The sequence below is a fragment of the Pipistrellus hanaki genome (assembly GCF_964339955.1).
Source record: "Pipistrellus hanaki genome assembly, chromosome: 1".
Classification (NCBI taxonomy): Eukaryota; Metazoa; Chordata; class Mammalia; order Chiroptera; family Vespertilionidae; genus Pipistrellus; species Pipistrellus hanaki.
The window spans coordinates 41,284,318-41,297,321 of record NC_140503.1 but is presented as its reverse complement, the minus strand read 5'-3'; the positions used below and the strand labels follow the sequence as shown (position 1 = coordinate 41,297,321).

General features: G+C 39.1%; 1 protein-coding gene across 1 annotated transcript in view; it reads left to right on the top strand.

Moving 5' to 3' along the window:
- The window catches only part of IQCH (IQ motif containing H), a 192,115-nt gene that overhangs the window by 25,517 nt on the left and 153,594 nt on the right, over positions 1-13,004 (top strand). Inside the window, exon 5 of the mRNA XM_084879603.1 lies at positions 10,269-10,385. Coding sequence (XP_084735729.1) covers positions 10,269-10,385 — 117 coding nt within the window. The remainder of the gene's footprint in view (positions 1-10,268; positions 10,386-13,004) is intronic.

The window sequence follows — 13,004 nt, the reverse complement described above, 5'->3', positions numbered from 1 at the left end:
GGTATACTCATCCCATATTAGTCCAAGCTACACTCCCAAAGCAGCCTGCTCCCACCTTTGTCATTGTACTGGGTTTGTCCAGCCACTCCCTTTGGTGTATGTACACTGTGCCAAGGACTGTTAGAGCCATACGGGGATGAACAGCTTGGACTAGATCCCTACTTTCATAGACCTTACTCTAGTTGGGGGAGGAGAGACAGCTCATCGATAAGAAAATACTAGGTAATAATAAAGGCTTTAATGAAAAGAAAAGAGAATGCTGTGATAAATGGAGCTTAAACTTCTTTACTATTAAGTATCTGCTTCAGTTAAATTTATTTATTTATTTATTTGTTTATTTTTTTGCCAAGAATCTCAGGTGGACCATAGTTGGTCCACAAGTGGAAGATTTGAGATCTCTGGTTTACAAAGACATTAAAATACAATATCTGAAATTATGACTGTTGTTGAATGTATAATCGCTGATTATTCCGGGAGGTGGGGGGGGGGGGGGGGGCGGAATACCATGGCCAGAAATTTACTTTCCTGAAAGAGTTCTGAATCCTGACAAACGATTGTAAAGATAAGGAACCTAATGGGCTGGGTATAACCCCGGGTTCTTTGAAATGCTGTGAGCATGGGTGAGCTTCATTTAGAAAGGGGCAGGGACTGGTTTCCCATCCCAATTTTACCTCCAGCGCCTGGATCCCTAGTGTTGTTTTATTTCTAATATCCGTGACATCTGCTTAAAAATGCATAACCACTGACACGAAGGATAGCCCTAATTTTGCATTGTAAAGTCAATGACAGACAGTGCTGTTTTGCCAGCTGCTCCAGCAGGCGGACTGCACTAACTCAAAAGCTTGAAGTATTAAGCAGTTGTGAAATCCAACTGGGATATTTACTACCTTTAATTGCCCACAACCAACCTTTCAAACTAGGTAAACCCCAGTTGCTTCTTTAAGCTCTGGTTCTCCAAGGTTGATAGCTGTTTTTGGAATTCCATTTTACACCAACAATTAGGAATTGCTCAATTGTAATAAAGCATCATAATTAAGAATACTTTATTAATTTTCTTTTATATTTGAAAAAGCCATATTCTGATGGCTTTTCGTTACAGTATAATTTAGCTCCCTATCAACACCAGCCTAAACCCTCAATGGGCACCTTGGGCACATGTACTCTAACGGTCAAGGAAAGGGTTTGAAATAAAAACAAAAGATAAGGAAGGAGGAGGAAAGGAAGGAGGAAAGGCTTATAGGCCAAGAAAGTATTTAATTTCTTTGTTGTGTCTGGCAAGTTGAGTCTGAAGGCAATTTGAAAATAGAAATTTCTAGACGGTTTAGATCAGAGGACCCGCTTAGACGCATGATATACTTGGTATGTTTGTGGAGCAGGGAAATAAAGCCATCTCACTGCTTGAGTTCTTCTTCATAGGAATTCCATAAAATGAATGAAATGAAACACACAAGAAATGTGTGATTGAATATGATGCAGCCATGTGCAACACTGTGTCTTAGAGGGGAAGAATCTTTAATTTTGTGAATTGGGATCTAATTGAGAAAGTGATTCTCAAAATTTGATCAAAACTAAAGTTTTGAGGATTTCTGACATGATCCACATGGTGAGAGATCAAAGAAGGCAAAAGCCAGGGCCAGTGAGGGTTGCTTCAGAGATTTTGCCTGTGAGTTCATGTCACTCAGCATCAGGGCAGATAATTTTGCTGATGAGTAGGGAGTTGGATTTTACAGAATGGAGTGGTGAGAAAGGAAGGCGTGTAATGAGCTGGCCACTGTGAGCTCTGTCTTCTCATTAGAATGTAAGCTCCATATCCATCCCCCATTTTTTATGGCTTAAAAAAATCTTTTTATTATGAAAATATTCCAACAAACCAAGAATGGTGTATTAATAACCATTTCTCCTTCACCTACGTTTAACAATTGTTAACCTATTTTTTATTGAAGTGTTGTAAAATATAGACCTAATGACATTTCACCCCTAATGCTGAAACATGCATTTTAAAAATGAGCATATTCTTGCTTACCCACAATACCATTATCACATCTAAAATATATAAGAAATACCTAAGTCATATTCAGATTTCCTCAATTATCTCCCAAATGGCTTCTATTGCTCTTTTATGCAAACCCAGATCTGCTAAGATTTTCCTTGCATTTGATTATTTTATTTCTTAAGTCTCTATCAATCTAAACCAGAGAGACTGTATTTTGTTCACTGCTATACCCAGTGCCTAAAGTGTTCAGCCTGGAATAGGATCGCAATAAATGACAATATAATGGTTAAAAGATGGATTCACATCCTATACCTTGGCAAGTCACCTAACCTCTCTGTGCCTCAGTGTCTTGCCCATAAAATAAGTGTAATAATAGTACATATCTACCCCCCAAAGGGCTTGTAAGGATAAATAAATTAACACATGTAAATGTTTATCACAGTGCCCCACACATGGTAAGTGCCATATAAGTGATAATTATTCTTATTATTTGTTGATGGATACTGGTTAACCTCTATGTGCCAGGCACTATTTTAAGCATCAGCCAGACCCCTCTGCTCTCATGCAGCTTACATTCTAGGTGGGGTGGGGTAGGCATTATGAAACAGCCAAAAAGGACTTGAAAAGTAAATATCTAATGCGTCAGTTGGTGAAAGAAAAGCTGGGGAGGGAAGGGGTGTTGGGATGGTCTCACTTGTAAGAAGATCTTTGAACAGAAATTTGATAGACACTAGGGGGCAAGCCATTGGCCATGTGGAGGAAGAGCATTTCAGGCAGAGGAAACAGAAGATGCAAAGACCTAGATTAGGAGTGTGAACAGCAGGGAAGCCGAAGAGGGATGGGCCAGGGGGAGAGAAGTAGGAACAGTGGCAGGGGGCTAGACCTTATGGACTACCGTGAGGACTATGGGTATTTCCTGGAGTGAGTTGGGAAGCTGTTGGAGGACAAGAGGGCTGACATAGTCTGATTTGCAATTTTAAAGTGTCATTCTGAGGTAAGAATATGATGATGCTACAAGGCAAGGACAGAAGCAGGAAGACCATATCAGACCCTCAACAACATTTTGAGGGAAGGAATTATTGGAATCCTCCCTTTAAAGGTGAGGAAACAGGTCAATGGATGATAGTAATTTAAAGCGAAGGAATAGGAGTACTGCTATTCAAATTCAGGTCTCTCTGGCCTCAAAGTCCTGGTTTTTCCTCACCACTGAAAAAAATTACAAAATCTTTTTCCTGTGTTTGCCACAAAGAAATTTACAATTGAAGGAAAGCAAAATCTCTATCAATCTAAACCAGAGAATAGCACCGGTATGCTATTTCATTTTCCCAAATATTTTAATTTTAATGCTACTATGTGCTGGAGATGCAAATCTCAGTGCCATAGGAGCTCACAGTCTACAAATAGCATTCTCCAGACTGTATGGTAAGTGCTATAATAACAGTTTTGAGGGGGGAAAGTGCTTTGGAAGGGTTAGGAGGGTGGTAGCAGGAATGCCTGATGCCTGAATTTTGTTTAAGAGATGATTAAGACCATCATCTCTTAAATTTGTTTTAACCACAGCAGTCTCTGGCCCCCATTCCCTAGTCTGCCGGCTCACATAGTATGTTCTTTCAACAATTCTTCAGTGCTGTAAGAACCTCCAATCCCTGGGCCTGTCATTCATTTACTACGTATCACTTTCATCTTATCATCCTTTTCCTCCTTAGCTGGATTAGATTACAAGATTGTGGCAGAAAATGTTAGCTCCCGGAAATGAGGCTGTGTCCGCTGGAACTCTAGCAGCCATCTGAGGCCAGGAGAAGGAGGCCCATACATTAGGGATAGCAGAGAACTAAGCTGGAAGGAGCCTGGTTCCTAGCAACTTCCAAACCGATGCTGAAAAGCTTATCTCTGGATTTCATACACATGAGAGGATAAACTTCATCTGATCTAAGCAATATTCTTCCAGTTTTCAGTCACATACAGAGAAACTTAGGTCCTAAACCTTCCCATTAACAAATTTATCCATTTTTCAATGACTAGACGTATGATGCCTTCTCCCTTGCCATAATGGAAATGGTATCCCTTCCCATGTTAAGGTCAGCCTCGTATTAAGGCCTTAGCTATGTAGTTATCCCCTCTCATTTATCACCTATTTCTCACTCTTCAGTCATTCTCACATCTTTGCATAACTAGCTCCGTTTTTTAACACAAGTCTCAGAATAATTATCATCTCTTCAAAAGGCTGCCCTTGGCCAGCATATCTAAGGTATTCTCTGTCTAAGCCATTGTTTTAGTGCATTTTATTTAGACCACTTAAGGCAATCTGGAATGTAGGAAAGGGCCAGATTATCCCACCATAAGGTAAACTACTAGAGAATTTTAAAGAGGTGAGAGACAATATATCAATTAGTGATCAGAGGTTTAGCCACTCTGGAGGTCATGCAGAGGTTGGATTGGGGGCAAAGAGACCCAATTTATGAGCCATTACAGAGGTCTACATAATAATGAGGGCATGGACCAAAGCAGTGCTTGTGGGGATTAGAGAGAGTAAGGGATCTGACAGGAAGTTGAATCAAGAGTGGATTCACTTACATTTCTTTATAATGTGGCAGAGTGTTGTGATAGAGGCTTTGGAGTCAGAGACATAAATCGAATCCTGATTCCCTGTTTCAGTTGTGCAACCTTGAGAAGTCCTTTAACCAGTTGCCCTCATTGGTAAAGTAGTGATAGTATCATACATTCCCTTTCGTCCTTATAAGGACTAAAATAAATCACGTGGATTATGACAATGCTCCCCTATTATGGTACCTGGCACAAAATGGACTCCTATAGTAATCAGAACATAGGATGGGCACATCTGAAAAGCAGTAGTTAAGTCTTAAGGTTTTGTCAATTTAGGCAGTTGGGCAACAGCTGGACTATTGAACAGCAGCTTAGAGTTAAGTGATGCCATGATTATTGATCCTTCTAGCCCAGCAGGGAGATGGAAGGGGATATCATAGAGCATAAAATGTTAGAGTACAAATGATAATAAAATAATGAATAATTACATTTGAATGATACTTTAATTTCAAATGTGCTGTTTAAGAAAATTTGCTTTTGAATAGACCAAAAAAAAGTAGAATGAAATACATGTAACCATCACCAGCTTTAATGCTTACCATAATTTTACCATTCTTTTTTTTTTTTTTTACCATTCTTATTTCATCTATTCCTTCTATTCTTTTCTATAAATCTTTATTGTTCAGATTATTGCAGTTGTTCCTCTCCCCCACCCCTCCAATTCCTCCCCCCTTACCCCCCACCCCCACCTTGTCCGTAGGTATACAATTTTTGTCCAATCTCTTCCCACACCCCCACACCCCCACACCCCCACACCTCTGAGAATTGTCAGTCCACTCCCTTTCTATTATATTATCCTGCTGCTGGCCAAACAGCTGAGGGCAATTTCCCTAACCTGAAAATCCTTTATTGTTACCAAACCTTATCTTTGATATGTATGTCTGCTTTGCTAAAGGGAAAAAATGTGTAAATAAAAAGTCATGGATCCGGACAATAAGGGAGCCCATTCCACTAGAGAAGGGTATCCATCTGGCTCCCAGAATGCCTTCCAAATTTATATTTCTTGTTCATTCTCTATCCATTTATGTGTCAGCCCCTTCTTCAGATTCCTGAACCCTTGCTGCAAAAAGTCTGCAGCACAGGAAAAGCAGGATAGATGTTTGATCCTTTATTTATCAAGGTTAAGATTAACTTTTAATTTTATTAAATTTCCAGGGGAGATAGGGAAATTTCATTAAGAACTTGTGGATTTTTATATGTTCGAAGTGTTTAGATCTATTGCAGCTATTATTTGATGAGTAGAAACCCCTTGCAGGTTGACTCCTGAGTAGTACTTTATAATTTGCAAGATGCCTAACATTCATTAGTCATTTAAACCTCACAGACAGCTCTGTGAAGGTAGGTGTTATTACCCAGTTTTACAAATAAATCTAGAACATATGGCTTGAACCAGACTTGGTGTCCTTTGTTCTTCCATTAAAAATAATGGTTGAAAGAAGCAGAATGTTAAAGGAAGCTGGATTCTTTTTCTCTTTTTTTCTGATTTTGAGATTAAACAGCAAATGTCTTTAACCAGCGGGACTGTGATATTAAGCGATATACACTTTAGAAGGCATTACTTGTAGCAAACACTGGTGAGAATAATGTTATGCTGATAATACTGTAACTTAGTAAATAGCCTGTCTCAACTTTGTTTGTGAAGCATTTCAATTTTGATTACTCTGTGTGGGATCTACTGCTCAGATGTATGTCATTTTATGGTCTGCCCATGTCTGGGGAGTTGGCATTACACGCTGCCTAGTGTTTTTAATTCAGAACTTCTCCTAAAAGAAACCTTAGCCTCGTATGCTCAAACCCTAGTTTTAATAGCATAAGCTATTTCTTTCTTAGATAGCTTTGTGGGCATAGTAATAAAATAAAAAACACAAAATCACTGATGAGATGAAAATTGAGCTCCCTGCTTCTGTGCAGCCATGTAGGTAAAACAGTAATTGGCTCTGATAATAACTTTTGTTCTTACAAACCAAAGTCTAAATGAGAGTCACATTTGATATATCTGCTTGTAATTACTATCAAAGGGGAGAATAAAGTATGGATCATTTAGTGACTCAAGATAGGTGAAGTAAATTGGTGTCCTTTCTTGACCAATTTAAGAAAAATTTCAGAAATTATTTCTGATACTTATTTTACTGTTGGTAAAAAACAATCACCTTCCAGAGCATGTTTTCCTGCTTAACGGATTGATTAATTTTGTGTTTAAATCTATAATTGTTTTTCTAGGAAAATCTGGGTCTGATAAGGCAGCTTATGCTGATAAGTATTTTGCTACACATCTCCATAGATGTAACTTGTAAAATTGTAAGACAAATTCAGATTATGAATGAATGTAATAGTAATCTTCAGTAAAACCATTTGATATGTTAATTTTATTTAAATGTAGGCTTACCTGTATGTTTTTGAAGGAAAATTAAATCACGTGTGCTGCATATTATTTTGGTATACACATGCTTTGGTGCCAAAATAGTAACTCTTAGAACATTAATATTTTAAAGAACATTTCCCATGGCTTTATAAGCCAACTAATAAAGAATTGATATTGCAACCTATCATTTCTGTTGGGTTTCTGCTTATATTTTGATTTCTTATCAGAACTATCCGTGCCAGGGCCACAGAAATGTAAAACTGGGCAGAAAACAACTGACTTGAATGCCAGTTTTAACAATAATTTGGTATTTGATCATTTCTTTCTTACACCAGTCCCATAGCCCCAGAAAGTTGGACCATAATAAAACTAAGAAAATTACAATGGCCCACTAGCCAGTGATCCCAGGGTTAAAAAGTTCTAGCAAAGCTTAGTCCTGACAGATGAAGCTGTTCCCTTCAGTTATGTCCAGAATACACATTTAAAACACCCTAATTGCAGAAACCACATCTAGACAATTTAACACATATTGGTAATATCCTAATCCTTTGTAGAATGAGAATTATTCTGAAAGTTTAATTAAGAAGAAACAAATTATGTTCAGGTATTCATTTAAATGAAAGAGACAGCCAGCTTCGATGCAAATACTCGGAATAGTGCTGTGAGTGTGGTTAGCCACGGAAGGAGACCCCCTTATAGCTGCTGGCTCAGGATTATTTTTGTGACCACATGTACTTCAAGGAGAAGGGAATAGATCAGTCTTGTTTGCAACCTGGGTCCCTGCATGGGTTAAATAAAGTGGGCAAATATTTAAATATTTGGTTTAAAAACTATTAGAAAAATAAAAGGAAGGTTTGGCTCCTGTATTAAGAAGTAATTAGACAGCATACATTCTGTAGATATTTTTGCAATCTTCCCCTTTCCTTCAACCTTAGACTTAGCCCATTGAACTAATCTGGTTCCTACAACCATTTTAGTAATTGCATCATATCCCTCAGAACAGACACTCCATTGAAAGGAAATCAGGTGTTTTAATCCCTTGCAATGCCTCCTTTTAAACGTCATAGACCACATATTTATAATTCATATGGAATGTCCAGAATGGGACACATGGAAGAGGCAGAAAATAGATTGGTAGTTACCAGGGGCTGGATAGGGAGGTAATGGGGAGTGATTGATAATGGGTTTGAGGTTTCTTTTTTCAGTGATGAAAATGTTACGGAATTAAAGAGGGGTTTTGGTTGCCATGACTGGCTGGCACAAGTTGTTTGGAGGGTCATCCTATACACCAAAAGGTGGCAAGTTTGATTCCCAGTCAGGGCACAGGCCCAATTTCTGGCTGCAGGCCCAATTCCTGGTTGAAGTGCATATAGGAGGCAACTGATTGACGTTTCTCTCTTACATTGTTGTTTCTCTCTTTCTTCCCCTTCCTCACTCTCTAAAATCAACAAGCATATTCTCAGGTGAGGATAAAAAAATAATCTCTCTATATAAAAAGCTAATATTCTAAGTGTCTGTCTAGCTATGATGCGCACTGACCACCAGGGGGCAGACGCTCAATGCAGGAGCTGCCCAGCTGCAGTGACTTGGCAGCAGCAGTTCTCAGGTGATAGCACCCTGAAACCAGAGGGCAGGGAGCCTGATTCCTCACGGCGGGGCGCGTGTGCGTGCGTGCGTGCGTGCGTGCGTGCGTGCAATTCCACATTAGGCTGTGGGTTACATTGTTGCTGGGGCACTATGGGCACCGAATCTGGTTTACTGCACACTTGTGTTTGTGTTCCACACCCTGTACGACAGCAACTTTGCAGAGTGCCCTCTCACACTCTGGGACCCCTCAGGGGATGTCGGAGAGCTGGGTTTGGCCAGATCCCCACAGGCCAGGCCAAGGGACACCACCTGCCGGAGGGACCCTGCTCACTCAGCAGATGCCCTTTGAACCACAGCACCACCCCAGGTGCGGCTGGCCAGTGAGCGACCGTGGGCGGTTGGCTCCAGGGCAAGTCCGGCCCATCTTGTCCAGTCCCACCCCGATGGCCATCTTCTAATTAATTTCCTTTCAATGTACACAAATGCGCGCACCAGGTCACTACGTGTTTCCCCGAAAATAAGACATCCTCTGAAAATAAGACCTAGCGCATGAAAAGATAAGACATCCCCTAAAAATAAGACCTAGCGCAACTTTGGGAGAAAAAATTAATATAAGACACTGTCTTATTTTCGGGGAAACATAATAATAAAGAGGGGTGATAGGTAATGGTTATACAACTTTGTGAATATGCTAAAAGCCACTGAATCACACACTTTCTAAAGAACTCTGATAGTATATGAATTGTACCACAATAAGAAAGTCACAAGACTTCAGAAACTGTTAGTAATAACATATTTCTTAAGTGTCAACTTACTTTTTAGCATCAAGTCATAGAATGCCAAAGCAAGAGAGGGCTGTGTATGGGAGGGGACGTGGGAGAAGAAAGGGGAAGATTGAGGAGGGTGAACAGTTCTTCAAGAGACCATAAGCCTGTCACATTTTTAAAATAAAGATAAAACGGCTTCCAAAGGGGGAAGTTACTTACCCACGGTCAGTCCAGGGGGGACCAAGACTGGAACCCGGGTCTCAGGACACCTCTCCATGCCCCTCTCCACCATCCCTGCACTGCCTACACTGCTAGTTACTATTTAAGCATCTCTGCTGGAACTCATCTGAATTATATAAAATGAGGAACATGTGCTTCAAATGATATGCTTTTTTTTTTTTTTTTTACCTTTCTAATGAAAGAATGCATTTTCCCTATAAATAGCAATAGCTCTGTGAAGGAGTAAATAAATTTGTTGTGGTAAATGTACCAAGTCCAAACTGAGATTTACCTGTAACTGTCCCTTGAGGAGAATGCCACATTAACAGACCGAGGGAGCCCTCTGCCTGTGTGTCTGTAGTACAGATTCCACTGGCAAAATCCTTGACCTGGAAAGGTAAAAACAAACCGAGACCAGGTATTCCAGTCCTTTGTCCCACCTTGGTTGGCATCTACCATTCTCTGTGAAAAAATGAATGCTGTCTGAAGATGTATTTGTATGAGCAATAGGATACATGGAGGGAGATCTGCAGAAGATTCCTTTTCTGGGAATAAATGAGAACAATTAACAGCAGAAATAAAAGACCCAAATGTGTATTTCCCCCCCCCCCCCCCCAGTGAAAACTACATTAAAATAATTCTTTTCAAAGAACTTTTATACTCCTTTGAGGATATAAGATATTAGTAAGCAGCTTTGTTTATCCAGCATGAAAGTTTCATTGTTTCTTTGTTTCAGCGGAAGATAGGGTTGGATGTGAAAATCATGCAGGATCCTGAAAACCTCCGCCACAGAGCTGCTGTCAATGAGAACTATGGAATCAGTTTGCCAAGTATTAAGCAGAGAAAAGCAGGTGTAAGTAATCAGTTGTTTTCATGAGCTCTTAATCTTCTTAAGAACAAAAAAGGCATACGTTAGTAGTGTAAGATATAATGTAGATCTTAAGTAAAGATTTTGATCCCTTTGTTCTTGGAATTTAATGGAGCGGCTTTCATGCTGTTTATAATTAGAAATGATTACAACATGTGAACCTGTTTTTAAAAGATTCATTGGCCGCTCATTCAGATTTTTTCTATTTTGTTTTATGGTCCTAACTAAGCTAGAACCGTGATTTTTAACAAGGGTGAGCGAATTTAACAACAAAGAGAATTAGTAGAGACATTTTAAGTATTTTATTTCTTTGAAAATAGGTTTAGTTCAGAAGGAAACAACAGCGTGGTATCAGCGTCAGTGGTGGATACTGACACAATCCACACCATTTTAAAGAAATCATCCTAAACCTGAAGCCGGCAGGGATATTTCTTCAGGTCGGCAAAATGACTAGAGGGGAGAGCAATCCCATGCATCAGGGCTCTCAGAGTCTGTGCCTATGTTTGCACTGGTTTTCTGGTGAGCGGGGAAGCACGGGTGGGCTTTTTCTGTGTTGTGAGGTTTTCGTAAAAGAATGAAGAGGAATGCCTCATTTAATTGGAAAATTGTTTTATTTGAGATTATTTCTGATACTAAAAACAATTACAGAGGTGACATTTATACATTGTGGAATACAGTTTTAACCTTTGGCTTCTCTCAAAAGCTCTTGACTGTATTTGGTCAAAATCAAAACTAAAAACTGATTCATTTTAGAATTGCCAAACCACTTCTAATCATCATACCAGCATCTTAATCTTCCAAACGGCCTGCATAGCCATTTTCAACAGCCTACTTCATTCGTGTAACTGTGTAATATTTTTAGTTTCTTTATATGCGCTTTTTGTTAGTCTATCTAAGGTTTGGTTTAAGAGTACTTTATCATATCATAGAAATACTTGGATAGCCTCAGAAATAACCAGAAAGTTAGGTATTTCTATTCCTGCTGAAACTTTGTTTAAAATGTCACCGTGAATAATGTGAAAGAGTTTTGATCTGCTCCCAGGAGCCCAAAGCCCTTGAAATAAAAACATCGTTCCTGTGGCTGTGGAGACAAGCAGATTTCCCTTTTGTTGTTGGTTTTCCCCTTCAGTCTAAAATTAATATTGGCTTAGCTGGCGGAGCGCTGAGGCTCTGTAGCCCAAGGCAACTTCGGCGTCTCCTGCGAACTTTTCCTGATGAGCACTGAGGTTTAAAAAGGCATAATTCCAGATTTTGAGAGGATTATGCTTTGCTTTAATGCATCTTACTGAAGACATAAATAGGAATTCAAAATTATATCAAAATTTGCGGTAGAATCTTAGTCATTTATTATGTATTTTTTTCTAATTCCAAACTAGGCTAAGAGCCTTGGCTACTGTGCCCGTGTATGCTGAACGCAGAGGATATGGGGAAGCCCTTTGCCTTGTCTGACATATAGATAATCATGCTCATTTGATGTATTAAAAATGCCCCTTTTTCATGAAACCGGAGTTTATAAAACTGACACCAGAGAGCTTTAACATGTATATACTTTAGGTACATTTTACTCAAATTGACTATTAGTATTTCAGTCAAAGTAGTTGAACCTATCTTTTTATGTTGGCATATGTATATATGATGGTGCTAACTAAAAATAGCATTTTCATTTTGGATTTATAAAACGGAAGCATAGTGCAAAAGGCCCTGTGAGAGAAATATTCAGGTGTTTGGTTTTAAACAACAGTGCAGAGCACTTGGGAATAAATCCAGTTGTGATTTACCCCTCATAAGACTGTTTTTGAAAGCACTTACCCAAACTGAAGCAATGCGTCTCGTGTTGTGATGTATAGTTAATTAGAAAAGCGGCATCAAGGCTAATGGCTTTTAGAACTGCTCCAAACACTCAAAGGGGATTATTATTTGGCTGCCGAGGGCCATGTGTTTCCTTACTTTTGAAACTTAAACAGCTTGTCGAAAGCCTGTAAATAATCTCAGGCTTTTTTTTTTTTGACGGAGCAAACTTGAATACTTTGCTAATTTACATGATCAGTTCTTAGAAACTGTATTTTGTGAAGAGGTACATCCTTCCTGATAATAAGAGGCTGGTGTAAAGATTTTAATGCATTGAAAACACATACCCCAGACACACGCGTACAACCCCCTACCCTCCCCAAACCTGCCTTCACATGTTATATCCTATGAACTCTATTAGTACAATCAATTTACAACAAAATATTAAAAGTGAAACTTACTGATGATTCTTCCAATACTTTAAATGTGCGTAATAATGATGATGATGATGATGGTAATCCCCCTGGCAGGTTTGTGAGAAGGGCCTTGTAGACATGGGGAGACCAGAAGGAACCTCAGAAACTGTACTGACTGACGTTTAGTTCCAGCTAGACATTCCAGTGCAGCACATCAAAAGATCTGCAAGAAAATTTGACTTTGATTTACTCCTTAAAATAAAAAGGGTTTCTTAAAAGATGTGAAACACGGATCTGTGAACATGAATTTTAAAAGAACGACTATGAATGCATAACAAAATAGCCAAACAAAACATTGCTATCAGTGGCTGCGGCAAATAACTCTGATTATAACTGTTAT